Source organism: Formica exsecta, unplaced genomic scaffold (genome assembly GCF_003651465.1).
Source record: "Formica exsecta isolate Colony F162 unplaced genomic scaffold, ASM365146v1 scaffold26, whole genome shotgun sequence".
Taxonomy (NCBI): Eukaryota; Metazoa; Arthropoda; class Insecta; order Hymenoptera; family Formicidae; genus Formica; species Formica exsecta.
The window spans coordinates 3315868-3336371 of record NW_021849866.1 but is presented as its reverse complement, the minus strand read 5'-3'; the positions used below and the strand labels follow the sequence as shown (position 1 = coordinate 3336371).

At 31.8% G+C, this 20504-nt stretch overlaps 1 protein-coding gene across 5 annotated transcripts in view; it reads left to right on the top strand.

Moving 5' to 3' along the window:
- Positions 1-12371: 12371 nt before the first annotated feature.
- LOC115236672 (laccase) overlaps positions 12372-20504 on the top strand; it is a 112699-nt gene continuing 104566 nt past the window's right edge. The window contains exons 1-2 of one of the 5 annotated variants that reach the window (XM_029809266.1): positions 12372-12472; positions 14271-14405. In XM_029809266.1, the coding sequence (XP_029665126.1) occupies positions 14399-14405 (7 nt within the window). In that variant the 5' untranslated portion in view covers positions 12372-12472; positions 14271-14398. Of the gene's footprint in view, positions 12473-12971; positions 13199-14052; positions 14130-14270; positions 14406-20504 lie in introns of those variants that run through there. The other 4 variants (XM_029809265.1, XM_029809263.1, XM_029809264.1 and 1 more) reach the window with 4 other exon arrangements.

Sequence of the window (20504 nt, the reverse complement as noted above, 5' to 3'; positions counted from 1 at the left end):
CTTCTGAAATGCAATAGCGCCTGTTGAAATAATGATACTGAGCATTATACGTTGTATCAGAATAAGTGTAACATTCACATATCCTGTGATAGCGAATATCGTGCTCAGCAATCTTTTTTTTTCAGCAACGACATATAAGTCAAATATAATGATGAAACAAATGTTCCCAAGAGAAGACAATTTCTAGTTACCAAATATTGCGTATATGTGAAACTGGCGTATCATTTCGTGAAAACTCAGAAATAATTAAAAATTCTTCCTTTATTTTCGATAATTCTAGTTTTTAAAAATTTAAATAATAAAAAATTTAAATAATATATAAACTGGTAAGAAATGAACTAATAAGAGCCGAGCGTAGTAAACAAGGTGAGATTGAAAATCGTTAAAAATATAGTAGATATATTAATAATGCTTATAATTAAAACTATAAAAAATATAAATATGCTCAGAACTATACGAGATTTGTTTTACAATAAACAGAACTATCAAAAATTGAGACCAATGTCTTATCTCGATACTCATACATGTGTGCGTTTGCTAATTATTTTATTTTAATTAATGTTTTATGCTTTTAGAAGGTAGAACTCTTTCTAGCACTCACGAAAATCTTTGAAAATCTCAATCTAAAAAATCTGAAAATTAATAAGAAAAATCTTGCAGAACAAAGTGAAACGCTGCATGAACTTGGTCTCAGTTTATCCTGAGGAATTTTCTTTGATTTAACAGCCAAAACATTTGTATAAATTATCAAGAACTATAGAAAATAAAGCCAGAACCTAATTATTTATGAATTTCCACAAAATGATATGCCAGCTTCACACAAATAGGTTGTCAGTTATAGCTTTAAAGGTAAATCTATAAATATTTCCACCAAATATATTTTTTAAAATTCTAAATAAATTAAAAATTAAAAATTATAAATTTTTCATTTACAGTTTCTTAACGCAATCTATATAGTCGTTAAAAATATTTTTTAAAGAATTTACAAATTTTATATATATAATAGCAAATAATAAAATATATTTCAAAATAAATAAAATTCGTTATAAATTTTCGTAGTGAATAATATGAATACGTTCCAAATATGAAATGCAAATGGTTTAGGTATGTAGTATGCTTATATATTTATTCGAGAAATCGCGATTAGTACATGTTCACGATTGACTGAGTGCATATACCGACGAAACGTAAGAGAGATTTCGATATGTGTCCACGAAAAAAAGAAGTGCATCGAGTCAAGAAAGCGTGCAAACGGCGCACATTCGTCAAAAATCACACTGCCGTATCGTTGTTCGATGAAAGTAAGATGATTTTATTATAGACGTTCGTGGCTGACATTTTTTTAATACATTAACAGAGTCGAATGCAAGAAACTTTCAAAAAATAAATTAAATAGTTAAATTTAAGAAGCCGTGGATTTTCCGCGCGGATTAATTATACAAGAAAGTTTATCGCGTGATAATTCGCGTACGGAGAATCCGGAAGAGTTATTTTTATTGAAATTTTTTGCGCGAAATTGATTCATCAAAAATATAATCTACGCTTACGCTATTGATGAGTATATCAAATTCATGTTAGATTTCCTGTGATCGATTCTCACTCCTTTCTGCGTGATAAAAAAATGTGATTAAATAGATTTTTAATATAAGATTATTAGCGCGCAATACTATATATTAAATATCATATATATGTATATTAAATAATGTCAAAAACAAAAAATTATTTTTATCTTTATTAAGAGAGATTTCGATATGTGTCCACGAAAAAAAGAAGTGCATCGAGTCAAGAAAGCGTGCAAACGGCGCACATTCGTCAAAAATCACACTGCCGTATCGTTGTTCGATGAAAGTAAGATGATTTTATTATAGACGTTCGTGGCTGACATTTTTTTAATACATTAACAGAGTCGAATGCAAGAAACTTTCAAAAAATAAATTAAATAGTTAAATTTAAGAAGCCGTGGATTTTCCGCGCGGATTAATTATACAAGAAAGTTTATCGCGTGATAATTCGCGTACGGAGAATCCGGAAGAGTTATTTTTATTGAAATTTTTTGCGCGAAATTGATTCATCAAAAATATAATCTACGCTTACGCTATTGATGAGTATATCAAATTCATGTTAGATTTCCTGTGATCGATTCTCACTCCTTTCTGCGTGATAAAAAAATGTGATTAAATAGATTTTTAATATAAGATTATTAGCGCGCAATACTATATATTAAATATCATATATATGTATATTAAATAATGTCAAAAATAAAAAATTATTTTTATCTTTATCTTATAATATTTTCTCTCTTTCATTTCCATATGTATATATATAATGCAAAAAAATATATTTTTAATTTTTTGTTCCACATAAACTAATATAGCCGCAATGATGATTCGCAGAAATCTTGAATAAACATTCAATGACAGATCCATTTAACATGCCCGGTATGATATTTTTGGCGATGATACAAATTTCATAGCGCGTCTTAAATCGTGTATTCGACATCATACGGATCGGTGCACAGTTACATCACAGAGATGTGTGATGCACGTAACTTAAATATGGAAAGCAACTCTTTCAAAATTTTTAGCAAAAAATATGATATTATAATCCATATCAATCTTAATTAAAATTAAAAGTTGTTATTTTTTTTGTATAATAAAGGCAAAGCTATATATATTTTAAAATATTCTATATATTTTAAAATTTCTATTTTTTATATTTAATTGCTTAAAGACTGTTTGAAACGTAACAAAAACTTCAGAAGACTTTCAGGAAAAATCAAATCTCTATTAATTATATCAAAATTCTGAAAATGGACTGCTAACTTCACAGAGAAATGATGTAACGCACAACACGCATAACGCACGTATATACTTCTTCATCGTGTCGTGTTCAACGATTCGTTATAGTTATCCGTAATGGTCTCGAGAGACAAACCATAACTCTCAGAAGTACGCTAGTCTAATTATGGTGCACGTCATTTAATGAAACTTTCTCCGCAATTAAGTCGAGTTAGCTATTGCTAATTCGATAACTAAGATCCGGAACTTCGATCGACGCTTCCCAAATATTTTATTACGATACACGCATATAATATATCCTTTTAGAAATAAAAAAAATGCAATATCCGGTTTGACAAGCACGTTAGATTCTTTACGCTCCCTTCTATGCCCAACTGTTATAAACGAGAATATCGATATTGCAAGAAATACGAGACACCATGTAAAATCAATCCTAATATACAATTTGTGAAAATCATTTTAAAGTTCAACGTATTTTTGTATATATCGTAAATAACAGAACACGCGCGCGGATATAACAGATATATAACGTTATATTACACGTGGGGCTCGTCTGGCTCGACACATTTAGATCCGATTGTTAACTTAAACTCGGTCTATGAAAGAGAAAGTGGGTGAAGGCTAGAACGAACGATTTGCCACAATTACTCTTGCAGTCTCCTTCGCGCGTATTACATTTTGCCAACGAAACAAGTCCCGCTGCGAGAAAGTACAAGTGCCTAAAACATGATCGACCGAGAAAGATCACGCGCACCCTCGCTAATCGTAGCAAATAGAACGCTATGTATAATTATACTTTGTATGAATAAACGGGGAGCTCGTCAAGGGTAATCAGATATGAGAATATCTGATCTATTATATTTGTGTTTACTAAAGAAGAAAATAGAAATAAGTAATGAAATAGCAATGTTTCTCTAATTAAAGTTCGATTTTAATTTTTTTATAAGGATATAAAAATTCCAAGAGTGTATCTCTTTACTTTTTTCTTTATCTGTTAATTCCTATTTGTATTGTCAAATGCACATAAAAAAAATTGAGAATAGGTATAAGCAACCTATAAAATGAAAAAAGTTTATAGCTCAAAAATCTAATGTGCACATGTTTGCTTGCAAAATATAACATAAAATGTTTTTCTAGTTCAATAAATTAACATCCCAATATTGCATATAGTTAAGAATATTTTATATATTAATTTTCATATACCCATAATAATAATATAAAAATCATAATAATAAAACCACTGACTTAATTATTTTCGCTTTTAATCTTATATTTATTATTACGTGATCGGCTGTATTTTAAGAACGATCGGTCTTGTTTAACGTTACTAAATATTCTTCTTATGAATAAAAGTGTTTAATTAACATTCTTTTTCGTGATAAAATGCGATGCATAACTTCTTAGTTTATGTATGCATTGCTTCTAGAAGCTACTTGCAATCGCGGAGCCGGTAATTGTAATAAATTATACAATATCGACTAATAAATGTATCTGCTTTAAACTTGGTTGCATTCCGTTAACGATACGGCCTTGCTCGCATTTCTTTGAAATATCTTCCAGGATCGTTTGCGGATGATTATTATTATAACGATCAAATAAATCGGATTAAATCAGATTCATTTGAGGGAGACAGATTAAAAATTTTACCTTATTTTCTTTCTCTTTCTCTCGCTCTATCTACCTGCCTACCTATCTATCTACCTCGCTTGTATTTCATCTTAATCGGTACACTAAGAATCGATATCTGATATCGGGATTGAATATTCGAAACTATCAAATACAATTATTATAAAGCTTGCGAGATTAAACATCTTGAGCAAACAGTAGCAGATCAGTATAATGATTTATTGTAATGTAAATTATCCATCCCGATATCCATCGAGATCGTCGAACTAATAATTTAAGAATCATGATATAGAAGTCATTTAATTGATTTCCACAGCTCTCTCCATAAAACACAAGATATAATTCTCTACATTATATGATATTACTTATTTGTTCGTTTATTCAATATCTTTATAGCTATTTTATCAATTAGAGCAATTCAGTTTTCTCAGATTATGATAAAAATCAATCGTCTTTCTCGATCGTATTTTTATCTATTTTAGGCCGCCACCTAAAAAACCGTATACAAACCGTATACAAGTCTGTTCAAAGGTAATACAAATTTGCGCAGTTAATTGGTGCAGCAACCGAAATCTCCCTGGGCGCTTTTTAAGGAAAATAACCGTATACCTTTTATAGAGCAAATTACAAGATCATGCGTCCGATCGAAGTTAAACTGATCACGTTTCCCATAAATGTTTTATGGTGCGGTTTTCGAGCCGAGAATGGATAGGGAACGTCCTGTTATGGCTGAGCTCATGACCGCCAAGGGAATAGCCAACCTAACACCTAACTTTTTATGCTGCGGCAAGTTTTATAAAATGCTGGGGAACACAGTCATCATTAATGAAAAAAATATTAAAAAAAGATCTTTGCGATAAAAAAATATATATGGTTTTAAAATAAAGGGTTATTATCTTTACACATAAAATAGGGTAAAAATATCAAATGTTATTGTAAAAATGCAAAAAAAGCAGTCATCATTATTAAATTCTTGCAGTAAATATGTAATAAAATTACAATTCTATGAAACAAAATGATATATTTTTAATACAAAATTATTTTCTATAAATATGTTAAAAAAGATTAAAAATGCAAAAAAACGGCAAAGAAAGAAAGATGTTAATGAGATTCCTGTATTAAAGTCAAAGTATTATATTAACAATTGTCTCGAATAAATGTTACTTTCTGTATAGGATAACAATGTAATTTGTTCCATAAAAAATATGCAAATATTTTTCTTAGAAAGTACTTAAAGAAATTTCGTCTACTACATCATTTACTTGTGCAAATTTCTATTATTTTTGCACGGTTATGTACAATTCTTGAAATGATAAGATATGAATACGATCCAGAAAGATTTACGATTGATTTTTATCATAATGAGAAAATTAAATTGATATAACGATAAATAAAATATCAGTAATTCGCGACGATCGAGATTGTGCTAATGGTTTTGAAAATCGTCCGGCCGTAAAGTCGTTCAACGTTGAGAAACGGCCAACACTCACATAGTAGTAATATAAGGCCAGACCTAGGTCTCGTAGAAAGGAAAATGAACGCCGATTGATTGATATTCAACTGCGGCCGTTTATAAAGCAATATTGCGAGAAATCAAAGCAACTGCACTTTGCATACTATTCAAAGTTGTTGTCGCATTCGACCACCGGACCTCGAAGCCCATTAAAAATACGAAAAATAATCGCGGTATACACTTATACCGCAGGTTTTACGACAGTGTAACTATGGATACGAAAAGATCTTATTGGAAGAATGTGAAAGCTATATATCTTGATAGCATTTGTGTGTGTATGTGTGTGTATGCCCGTGTTTTTATAAAAGATTTTTTTATCTTATTGGCATAATGTTTCACATTTACATTTATCATTTAAAAAAAAATAGATTTCCACAATAAAATGACAAGTAATATTCATATAAATGTTTTATGAATTAATGCGACCGTTTTCTCCTGATAATTATTTCTTACGATAAAGATACGAGTCTGAATGTATAATATATACGAATTTCATTTACAAAAATAAATCATTGAGATACGATTAAAAGGCAAACATAACGGCAACAATAACTACTTGACAAACAATAATATATTAGACTATAAGTGGCATAAACACATTATTTACGCGCGCGTTTGATGCAGAGAGAGAAAATTGTTTCTCCTCTGATACATGTGTAAATATATATATATATATATATATGAACGTATACATATTACATACAAAAATGTTTAAACAGCACGGAATTACACACGTTTCATGAGTTTGCCACGCACGAATTAGTATGCATCGACAGGTTCTCCGCGTTTGCAAAAGTAAAAGTTATCAGATACAATCGTATTCTACATAAACAAGCGAACCATAAATAATTCCGAAGTTAATTCTGATCGATCAGCATCGGTACCGAGACGATTCCGGTTGCAGTTAGATTGGTAAACCATACGCGAGTGTACTACGAAAAACTAAATCGCCAAAAGCAATAATTCACTAAAGATTTAAGCGATTAATTTGGGTTTCACGTAATATATTTTTTATTTTTTATCTTGTGTTATGTATAATTATATTTTTTAATAGCCTACGCGTAACTTGTATAATTTTTTTATTAGTTTTCTCAATAATTTAAAAATTGCTTCGAGTCCTTTCAAAATTATAATAAATATGTTTAAACAAAGTTTCACGGTACTCTGTTCCCGTAAACGAGTCTCATTTTTACATTGTAATTAAACGTTAAAGTGTTTTTTTAGATTTAGATAAGGAAGTAACGGTAAGTAAAATCAAACTAGATCCGGATAAAGATTACACAAATAAGTAGTTTATATTGCGCTCACAAAAAAGAAAGTAAATTTACATAGAAAAGAGTTTGCTAATTATGTATATTAGTGCAGATAATTATATTTTTATGATAAACAATCGCGTTTCTAGAATAAAAATATTGTTTGCGATGTAATGGGAAGATTGCACATTTATCTATCTGTTAATAAATAAAACATTAATTCATATCTCCTTTGTATAAGATATGTGTCGCGATTGCAACAGTGAGAAGATAAATAAATGGATTTAAATATAAATAACAGTAATATTTTTGCGTAGTGCTGAGATTTGCGAAATTTTATATTTTATATGATATATAAAAAATCGGATTTGCAGGAACTGTCTCTCTCTCCACGTACTGTATTATATTCTATATAGTAAACGACATTAAATCAGTTAGATATATATACACACTAAAATACACATACATTTAAATTAAATATGATAAAAGCAATTTTAAATATCATATTTATATCAAATAATTATAAATTTATAAATAAATATATATAGCATATATATATAATTTTTCATAATAGCATTTCTATTTCCGGAGAAAGAAGATTCATATTTTTCTTCCGATTCAGTTAACCAAAGTCCTGTGGGAAAAACCCGATTCCGGGATCATAAATTCTAATGTTAACCAACGTATTAGAAAGGAAGCTATATGCACCTAGCGCGTGCACAGATCGGTATCCGTGAAAGTCCAGACCTCCGTTCGCACGAGCTTGTTGAGGAATCACTCTAGGTGATCTGTACCCCGAGCACTTTCCAGCCGATGACTTGTGACGTTTACTTTGCGGTAACGGATATCCAGTGCCGTAACAGCAGCCACAAGGCATCGACTGTAATCGAGTGTGTCCTTCGAGAACGGCATTCACTGATGGTAACCGATATAAGGTGCTACTCAGTGCCTTAGAATTTAGAATAACAAGAGAGTCCTAGTTTCGTTATACCAATGAAGACTGAATTATGCGATCAACAATTCACTATTGCTACATTTCATAAATTAATAAATATTTGACACAATTTTGATATCGCGCGCATATTAATTTTATTATAGCAAAATTTATTCTTCATATGCGCATTACATATGTAGTGTATTTTCTCTCGAAAACATAATATTATAATTTATTAAAATAAAAATAAAATTTTAAATTATGTATTGTATTTTGTCATATTTTGTACGAGATTTAAATTCTTCAGCTGTAATGTTATTTGCCAATTTTATTTCAAATCCTTAAGCTATCGCGATATTCAACACGCGGACTTAATTAAAAAAAACTTAATTAAAAGCTTTTAGTGATGCATTTAAAGCAAAGTAAATCTACAGTATGTGCGCTTTGCATTGGCCTACACAAAAACACAGTTCTATTACGTTATCGGGTGTTTATAAGTCGTATAACAATTCGCAGATAAATTCGTTGGAACGCGCGGGTGTTAAAAGCTGCGCAAACTCCTTTCACCATGCCACCGGACCAACGAAGCATGCTACAGACGGATTATTGCGTCTAACCGATCGAATGGCCACTCTCAAATGTGATTCACGATTAGACTCGATCGACTAGTTCCGTTTGTTGCTTGAAATTAGATCTGTCGGCGAGCAAAAACCAAATTGTACCGAATAATTCTAATATTATTTAAATAAAGCAAGTGTATATAATATTGATTATTTACGATTCATTTAATTAAGACGAAACAATTGTATATTTTTAATTATATTTACTATATGAAAAATTTTTTAAACAATAATTGCATTAAGCACGAATTTTGATAAATCACATATATTAATCTCAGAGATAGTCATCGTTATTAAAAGAAAAAATTGCTTTGTCACACTTTATTAACTTTCGCAAGCCTACATCCTGTTAAAAAATGGGACGAAAGAAAGGACAAGGAGTTAATGATAGCGTGACGTGATGTACGTCGAAATGCTCAGAACTATTTTAAGCTCACCCAGAATTCGTTTCAAAAATCAAAGGTTACAAGAGAAAGGACTAACCAGAAGCAGCATTACACCACAGTGTACCTGCTTCGCAAAATGCTGCGTCGTCGTTATTTACACATTAAATTTGATCTGTTACATCGGAATTCAATAATATTTTCGTATTTTAATTTATAAATAAGTCTTGCATATAAATGCACGTTTATCGTTATTAATGCATCAATATAATTTTAAATAAATGTCATTCTTTTTGCTAAAAAATTAAATTTGATAAATTATATATATGTCCTATGATAATTGTTAAACAATATAATTAAACAATAACACATGTAAATAAAGCTTCAAAAATTTATTATTCAATAAAGCTTTAAAAAAGAATACTGATTTTATATCAGCAAATTTTCGTATGTAATAGTATAACTTTTCGCGTGCATCGATATAGTTATACAAGTAGAATATTTTACAATATTTGTACATTAAAGCAAATTGTGACATAATCGATAAGGAATTATGTAAGCAACTATAGAGAAACGAACTATATATATATTACAGTTCGATAGTTTTAAGATTGATGCGATAAAAGTGATTCGTTTTACGATTTCGCGCCAGTTTAAATCGTCATTTATAATTATGACGTGGATGATAAAGTAGTATTTTACGTAAAAAGACAAACAATTTACATTGCATATATGGTTGATTTGTTTGACATTCTCAAAATTTGCTTTTGACTCAATGCCTTTATTATTTTTAAAAATCAATAAATGATATAATTAAACGTGATTGTCTTTTTCTACTTCGATCAAGTCATGCTGTTTGAACATTAGGTAAAAGATGATTATTGCCACATCAAATAAAAGCGTTTCACCAATTGCGAAATATATTTGTCTATAATATAATCTCAATAATTAAATCATTCGTCATACAATACCAATTAAAATTCGTGATTTTAATTACAAATTATACTTTTAAAATATCAACAAAAATTATTTCTCGATTAAAATTAAAAAATACATATATCTTTATTTTATAAATAAAAGAAATATTTATATATATTTTCTGTCAAACTAAATTTTCTCAAACTATATCATTTAATTATTGCGATAATATTACAGACACAACTTATTTCACATATATGTATTTATAGAATTTCATAATGTATCATACAAAATCTTGAAAAGGATATGCATAGAGCAATCAAGAAAAATATAAACAATATTTATGCTGTTTATTTTTAGATTGCATTTAATTTAATTTTAATTAACATTAATTGTATTTCTAACCAAACTTTTTTTATACTTCTTGGAAAAGAAAAAAATTTACCTTAATCAAAGATTTAGTATGTAAGAACTCTGTGCGTGATGTAGCAATACTAAATTTTGCAATAAAATATGCAATATACTTTTGTAAATATAAAATCACTCACCGCTTTGATGATACATTGCCCCACATGCCTCTGCTATATGATACCTTTATCATATCTTTATCATACCTTTATCTGCCATAAATGCTGCACCTATGTAGAATTTATAATTATTAATTAGTATTTGCATTTTTTCTTATTCATATTTAGATTTATGATACATACGATCGAATACTTTCGTATACACATGTATTGTTAATTATTCTAATTTTTTAAATTTTCTATTAAAATAATAACAATATTTTTCTTTAATATTTATCTATCAAATCGCAAAAGTGCAGCAAAAATAATAAAATCTGTCAAAATATGCGAATAATACAATATAATTAAATATATTATCGAAATAATAAATAAATTTATACTCACCGATTGTTGCAATGACGCTATCATCCTACCAAATTCTTTAACGACGACGAATTTATCTGAATTTTATAAAATTCGGTCGTTCCACGATCGCGTGGATTTCATTTCCCGAAAATGTCATATATTCTCAATATTTCGCACTACCGACGCGATATACTGTGTGTATTCACGCATAATATAACGTCCGACACTTTTCTCGATACTCCCAACATCACGCGTTTATTTACAGGCGATCTCGGTAACTTTATTTCGCGGTAATTTTATTAATATTTAATAGTTACGAGCGCGGTTTATATAAATATAATAATTAAGTTCACTTAACGGAATTACGATATATTCGCATTGACGACGCAATATACTGTATTTACATATAATAACGATCGCCCGATACTTTTCTCGACACCCCCGATGCTACTTCCGGCATTCCCGCCAATTCTCTCGGCTTTCCCGCCATTTTTCTCAACTCTCTCGCTACCTTTTCTCGACGTTCCCGATATTATTCTCGGCACTCCCGATATTATACGCATATAATTGCAAAACGTACGCGATATAATGTATCTACACATAATACAATGATATCGCCCGATACTTTTTTACACTTTCGATGCTCGATCGCGATTATATCCGCGGATATTATCAAATTTATCGACTTTCGATCTCATAACGACTCCATGATCCGATGTTGTGACTACGAGCATGTACTACGCGAATCACATACGTCTATCGCGTGCTGAATTTGGCGCTGGTTTCTACTAAACGCGACACTGAAGGTCCATAGATCATATATTAGCGATTGAGATTGGCATAACCAATCAGAATTGAAAAAAAATTAAGATCCTTGCTTGGATCTGATTGGTCAAATTCCCTGCATCTTAATCTTCAATACATATGTACGTTACATAATTGGCCATCGAATAGAAAAAATTTCAGAATTTTGGAAATTCTTTATTTTATGATCAATTTTGCGTGAGGTAATGTTTACTTGTGTTCCTCGTTAAGAAGCAAGAAAATATGCGGACTTAAGGCATATGTATATCAATTTAATACGCGAAAAATATCAGAATAATTTTTATCGTTAATTATTAATATACGAGTTGCAATAGGATTAGGTAATCGTTTCGTCACTATTGATAATATAAATTATTATTGAGAAAAAGAGAGAGAGAGAGAAAGTGTATATATATGTATGCGTAGTGTAATATATGTCGAGATGCGTAACGAGTCCATATATGATACGAATAAGTTTGCGAACTAATCCTCTTGATTATCGAAATGTTATTAAACGAGAGTTTGTTTTGATGACTACGGAGATGGTATGTGCGAGCGAGAAGTGGGAATGGGTGGGAGAAGGGGAAGAGCGAGCTGCTCGACGCTCGACGCTCGGCCGCTTTGTTTATATTTACATACACACGGCGCGAGTACACGACTGCTGATCCACTTAGGAATGCGGCGTCGTAAATATTACAAAGCAGCAAAATGATTTTTACTGGTACTTAGTATCATCTCGACTTTTACGATGGTTAGTCCGTAGATCTTTTTCTTATGTATTACACGAACATGTTATACACGCAATTTTCTCTCTCTCTCTCTCTCTCTCTCTCTTTCTCTTTCTCTTTCTCTGTGTCTACTGTTATTTATCTATCTTTTTTTCATCAGACTACAGCGATATTGAGCTTGTACTATACTTTATACTATATAATAATTAAATATTGCTATAATTAAATGTGCTATATATGCAATAATTAAATGTTGTTGTCGTGATTAAATCATTTTTGGCATTATATAGTTTCTATATTAAACGCGACGAATATAAAACGTGGATATGATAAAACGTGTATGTGTATAAAATAATCTTTATTATTAATTATTAACAAACGCGTTGTGTGTGTGTAATATTTATTTGATAATCAATTCATTGCTCTTAATAGTAATAGATTGCGTGTGAAAGAGAGAGAAAAAAAGAGATAGAAATTGCACGGAAATTTGACCAATCATATGCATGTAAAGTAATTTTATTTTCTTCGCTTCTGATTGGTCGAGTCGCAAGTGCCATAGTGGATTCGGAAGTTGAGATATTCGGCGGTGTTCGCGCTCGTTTGCGATGTATTGCGTATTATTATTTGTGACGTCGAACGTTGCATAGTGTGGATGTGCGGATATAATATCGATCGAGCTTCGTAGCGTCGAAGAAACATAATCATGCATCGCATCGATCATAATTATGTCACGGTAGGATACTACGTACGTAAGAATCATTTGTCTCGTCACATATCCAAGTTATGATTAAGTTACGGAGGATGAACATGACCTTTGCAAGTAACGGACGAAGTGCTTTATATTATCGGAAGTGTCGAGAAAGATATCGGGCGATTATCGTATTATATGTTGGTAGATTATATTATTGCGTACAAATAAGCGTGTACATAATATCGGAAATGTTGAGAGAAAAAGAATCGAGGAAAAGAACCGCGAAAAGTATGCAATCGTATTTTGCTTAAATACGTTATATCGCGTAGTCGTGGGAACGCGCGACAACTTCACGTAACTCTGTTTGCCGCAGCGTACATATAATCGTTGTAAAAGTATTAATTGCACTCAAAAAAATGTCTTGCTGATATAGGTAGATTTCTAGGTGTCACAACAAAACTTTATCGCTATTTTTTGTATCTGTTAGAATATTGTCTGTTACATATAGAATTTATAGCAGCAATATTCTAATAATATCTTCTAGAAAATTTAGGTCCCATTGCCAAATGTTAATCACTGCATTGGATAAATATGAGTTTCGATACTACAGAACGATCTTTGTGAGAAATATAACTGCCAATTATAACTGCAGCATCGAAAAATTGAGAGAAATTGTTTAAAAGAGCTAGATAGATTGAGCGCGTTATACAAATATGTTAGACGTGAGGATTATATATTCATTTGTTTCTTGCCGCTAATTTTTTCTGTATACCACAGCCAAACTTTATAACAAGTATGATTGGCCTTAACATGGATAGGCGCCACAGAAAAACATTCTTTCTAAATTTCACAAACAGTTCAGATATAAATTCTGTCTTTTTGAGTGTGAATTATCAAGAAATTATTGTTAAATATTCGTGTAGTACATGAAAGAACCAAAAAAATATCGGACTTTATTAATATATTCGTATTAACTTGGAGAATCGTATGTAAGTTCATATACTTGTGTGTGTGTGTATGTGTGTATATTATTTTAGAAATTTGATTCTATGCATAATGTAGAAAATATATATATCGAAAAATTATATATTTTGATATGTATTAAGTACATTTTAATTTAATGTGTTTAGGAACAAGTGGCAACAACAATACAACAGCAATGCAATGGCAATACTATAACGATGTAATGGTAATGCAATGGTAGTGGCAATCCAAAAGCGGTACAGTGATAATACAACAGCAGTACTACAACACTGCAATGGTCTGTGAGTAATTACTGTTTATGTTTCACAAATTATGCATTTTTATTAATTGCTGCTTGATTAGCAGCAATCACAATTTTGTCACAATGGTATATTTATTCGAATACCATATAATAATCTATAACAAAGGAAACATCTTAGGAAAGGATATATCTTAAGGATATAAACATATTCCTTATATAATGTATAACGATTAACAAAATAGAAATTGCGGTACTAAATAAATAAAATTTATACACTTCATATCATACAAAATTAAATATACATATATATGTTTTATTTATTTTATTAAAATGGATATCAAATTTAAATATTTAATAAAATATCTTAATTGAAATGCAATATATATCTAATTGACAAAGATTACATATATAAATTGTATGTGTATCACATCAGGACATATGTATTAAATAGAGTTAGAGTCAATGTGCCATATTTGTATTTCATGTTGTTTTGCATAAAGGAATCGGTTCTGATATTTACTAATATTAAAGTGCTAACGCTACATACACGAATTAATATGAAATGCGAATTTTTTATCTTATGCAAGCTTCTGTCAATATAATTTATAGCTATATTATATTCTAATTAATTAGTATGCACATGTGACTTACATGTTGCTCTTTTTGATCTGATTGGAAATATTTTTTACTGTAATATAATGTGTCTCAACGTGCAAGTAAACAAAATTAAAATACGTCATTAATAATTTACAAACTTATTTATATGCAGAAAAAAAACCCACGATGGAAATGTGTGGTATTATTCAATCAAAGCTCTATGTTATGCAAGTATTATTGAGTTACTAAACCATCTTTTTTAAACCTTCAGATTTATACTAATCGACTACTTTCACTAATATAATGACAATAATTTTTACTTGAGAATTTAATTTTGATTTAATGTATGAAAGATGCGTAAAAATCGAAGATAATATTACATCAAGTGGAACAAAACTTTAACTGACTTTAATATATGATTTGCTTTTATTTCTAAATTAAAGTCATTAATTTTATCGTAAATATATGGAAGAAATAGAACCGTGCGTATATATAGAATCAGATCTGTGTGAGGCTATAATAATGGGATCTATTACGCAGTGATAAATAGTCGTCATTTTCCGACAAGCTTATAAACGTTTTAAAGTTACATCGACATTAGTAATCAGTTGAAATGGGATAGATCATGTAGCAAGATTGATGGATCCTGTATGCCAGCTGTTGAACGATTTCGAATCATGAAATGGCGCGATGATGTTAAGTATATTTTGTATAAGATCGCGTACAAAACCGTTAAACATAATTATGTGAAAATTACCATTAAAAAACATATTAACAAAGTGCTTTACATTTTTTTTATAATAAAATTTTTAAATGCGCTTGAGTAATTAAAGCCATGGAAGTTTCTAATGATTCAGTTTCACTGTTATTATGTTATGTAAAAGAAGTGCTTTAGATAAAAAAGCAAATTAAACTATTGGAAGTACCGAAAAAATTTTAGATTAAAAGGAATGAAATTTTACAATAATAGAACATTTTGTTAAGTAAAATTATAAAAGTATTCTGTTTATATAAAAATCACTGCATATTTCCAAAAATTATATATCTAGCAAAACGTGTACGTTGCTTACGTTTTAGTAGATTTAAATGCATTCGGACGCAATGTTACATCATGTTACGTATGTAAACTCTTCAAAAACAGAAATAGATAGTCGTACAGCTTTAATTGCTCTCGCAAGAATATCCGTGTTTTAATTAATACGTGTGCGCGATGCGATTTGATATTAGTTAGTTTCAACGATTATTATTTCCGCGTTTCAATGTTATAAATAACAGTTCAAGAAGGGGTGCAATTAAAAATTATGGAAAAAGTAGATCGATTATTATCGATGCAACATGATCATTGATGCGTTACTAATCTTCTAAAATTCGTAACATTTATGCATTATTTTATATCGTTGGACTTTTTCTCTTGTTATTAAAAATGGACACCCGCAACTACAAAAGTAGACATAGCAAAAAGGGAAGTATGTACACTTTCAATCGGCAAATACTGGACGTGGTATAAGCAGGACTTCAATTTCCTGCTTAACATTTTCATCTATCGTTCGCGGATCGAGTGAAAAAATCAATGACTGTGCGGCCGCGATTCGACTGCACCGATTATCAGAGATAAGATCACTTTCGAGATAAATTTGCATTCCGCGTCGATAAAATTCCGGGACGTTATTTCCTGCTAGCCTCTGATCAATCTACCGCAACTTTTCTGTCCGCGTCAATTCCCTTCATTCCAAATCGCATCCGTTCGCGGCCGCTTAAGGCTTGCGTATCGCAGAAGGCACCGTTAATAAACACGATTTTTAGTGCGCATTAACGTCGGTTGCATTACGCTCTTCGGCAATCGCATGCCGAACTTTCTCCACGGTTATACACCGGTTCTAATGGCGTGCATATATCCATATGTGCTGTTCTATCAACGAGAACCTACGCATCTGTATCGCCGACGCATGTACTGTTATGCGAAGGCGATTTATGTAGAGTAACATATAGGAATATCCTAGATTTATCGTGTTTTGATAAAGTATCATCTTGTTTACCTTATCTAATCTTACACTTTGACAAAAAAGGCGAACTCTAAATTGTATCATAATGAATTAATGAATAAAAAAGATAACGCAAATATAAATTACAAATGATATAAACATGTAAGAAAAAAAATTTTATGCATTAATTTTTCGTAGTGCAATTTTTTGAGTATATATTGTTTAAAAAGAAAAAAAAATTATGATAATCAGGAAAGATATATATAGAGAGAGAGAGAGAGAGAGAGAAAGAGAGAGAGAGAGAGAGAGAGAAAGAGAGAGAGAGAGAGAGAGAGAAAGAGAGAGAGAGAGAGAGAGAGAAAGAGAGAGAGAGAGAGAGAGAGAAAGAGAGAGAGAGAGAGAGAGAGAAAGAGAGAGAGAGAGAGAGAGAGAAAGAGAGAGAGAGAGAGAGAGAGAAAGAGAGAGAGAGAGAGAGAGAGAAAGAGAGAGAGAGAGAGAGAGAGAAAGAGAGAGAGAGAGAGAGAGAGAAAGAGAGAGAGAGAGAGAGAGAGAAAGAGAGAGAGAGAGAGAGAGAGAAAGAGAGAGAGAGAGAGAGAGAGAAAGAGAGAGAGAGAGAGAGAGAGAAAGAGAGAGAGAGAGAGAGAGAGAAAGAGAGAGAGAGAGAGAGAGAGAAAGAGAGAGAGAGAGAGAGAGAGAAAGAGAGAGAGAGAGAGAGAGAGAAAGAGAGAGAGAGAGAGAGAGAGAAAGAGAGAGAGAGAGAGAGAGAGAAAGAGAGAGAGAGAGAGAGAGAGAAAGAGAGAGAGAGAGAGAGAGAGAAAGAGAGAGAGAGAGAGAGAGAGAAAGCTTATACACACAGAAGTTAAATATTTAAAAACTTTAGTTTCATAAATAAAGTCTCATTTATGTCTCTAATTTCCAAACAACAAAATCTATTTGCTTCCGTATAAAAACTACGTGCTACCATATAATTAATGAACCTTTCCAGAGATTTTTAAATCTAATTAAAAGGCAATTTGCTCGAAGTTTCGTTTGTACCTTGTAATTTTAAGTATTAAATTCCGTTTTACCGCCGCAAAGCTCCTTACTACGCACCGAAAATGTTTCTAAGAGGAGTTAATTAGCCGAGCTGCGTTAATTAATTTTTTTCTATCTAGTAACGGGCAAGGGATTAATGCGATCGTAAATTGACACAATAACGCTCTTACAAACTGCATTCCGTATATAATAATTATATTCATAATTCTATTATTAATTGAAATAACATTCCTTTCTTTTACTATACGCGTATTTTTCCCTTTTCTTTGTCTCTTGTTTTTGTTTAAAATTAATTTTAAAGTAAAAATGGGAACGTGTCGTTATAAAAAAGCAATGGAAGAGAATTTAAAAAACGATGAAATCATATATGGTTATCTTCCATATGCGGTCTTGTTGGCAAAAGAAGTTTTGAAAAGATTTATTGCTTCGAATTGTTTATTAGATACTCGCTCGATGTGTGGTTAATGAAAGTTTCTTAGAACGCCATTTGCACGCGATGTTGTGTCTCGGCTACGTAATCGTTCTAATAACATACCGCAAGCGCATTATATGCGCGCACCTCTAACTTCGATAAAATACGATAATGGGCGCGATGTGTATTTTACTAAAGTTTACCGTATATTTAGTCCCAATCAACTCAGTCGAGCAACGAGAACTAATTCTTCCTGGCTAATTCTTCGTTTTTGCACTGTTTTGAAATATATCCGGGCAACTTTTATTATCTTTCAAAATGTAGTCACAAGTTGTATTGCGCACGAAACGCAAAATGTTGAAAGCTTGAATTTTATATATTAAACGCAGGAAGATAGTAAAAATTATTACAAACTATTTTGATCGTAATTAAAAGTGGCGCGTCGATTCCGTTGCACTCGATCGATTAGCGAAAAGATAACGCGGCATATCTCACCTTCATTATCATCGCGAATTGATCGCATGGCACGAATACATGCCTCGATCCCGTATTAATCAACGGCAAGTCGCGCAATCGTAAAGACAGCGGTGGCTGCCCGTGTTCGAAACTCCTGGAAAATTGCAGCAGCCTTTAATGCGTAGTTTCTCCGTTGCGTCACGCGCGATTCGTCCCACGCATCGGCGAATAATTAAAATGTTGCACACTCTGCGGGATCCACGCTTTTTCTAGCTTCGCATGCGTCGCGTTGGATACTATCTAATTGGAAATAAATTAATTTAATCGTGGAATCTCTCTCGCGAGAAATCGACTCTACTAATCGAAATCGCGTAGTCGTAACGGCGACAATTTATACATACATGCGCTTATATCTCATGATTCATTGTGCATTGTGTTGCGAGGAACAAAATCGATCGTGATCGTTGGAAGACAATAACCTCCGTTAATTGCGGGAAGTGAACTAGTAGTTGTCTGCTTTGATTACGCCAAGCTATAGCGTCTTTCTTTATTTAAGGATAGTATAATATATATTTATATATTTTTTTTTATTTTATAAGATTTTTTCTCAAAAAAAGAGTAATATTTGTTAATTTCTCTTTTAGCAGAAATTTTACTTTCAGATTAAAATTGTGTTTATTTCTGTTCCTTTCGCCTTTCACATGTTATTATTTTAAAAGATCACTTTATTTAGGCGTATAAAAAGTCTTTATTTTTTGGCGCATGATTTATCTTTGTACTTGTATCGCAATTAACTGCACGTGTACATTCTTGACCTTTGCTCGTGCATACACGTTCTTTAACTTTCAAAACGGTCGTCGAACAAGAGAAAAAAGAAAGAAGTGACGGATAGTTACGCGTAAAATAAATACGAAAAACGGACAAGTACATATTTCTTGATAACTTCCCTTTAGCCGATCGTCTTACCGGAACGAATGAGTTCTAACGGAGGGAGAGTTTGCAGTCGCAGAATCTAATTACAGCAGGAGAAGGAAAATAACAGACCTGCAATTGAGTCCCGTAGATCGATTATGAAATTCTCAGCGATCAATGCCAGCTGCCCGGTTTATATCGCGTAAGCGTACAGGTAGCTATTAAGCGGCGCGAGGCAAACACGCGCGAGCCGATCCTTCGCGGGGAGTCTTTTGTGAAATGTTGATACTTCGCGATCGTTAATTGCGAACAGGTGATACATATTAGCCGGCGGTGCGTTTTAATTGATCGGCTGTCGCTGATTTCCTCCTAACGACGGCGAGCCACGACGTGCGACTCGATAATAATCCGGCCGATAATAATCCGACCGAAGAATTTCATTATAGTCTAGCGCGTAATAAAGTCAGAGCCATAACACTCTTAACAGGCGTGATTAAAGGCTCATTCCATGTTAATAATAATACGCGTGTCGATCCTTCGCGGGGAGTCTTTTGTGAAATGTTGATACTTCGCGATCGTTAATTGCGAACAGGTGATACATATTAGCCGGCGGTGCGTTTTAATTGATCGGCTGTCGCTGATTTCCTCCTAACGACGGCGAGCCACGACGTGCGACTCGATAATAATCCGACCGAAGAATTTTATTATAGTCTAGCGCGTAATAAAGTCAGAGCCATAATACTCT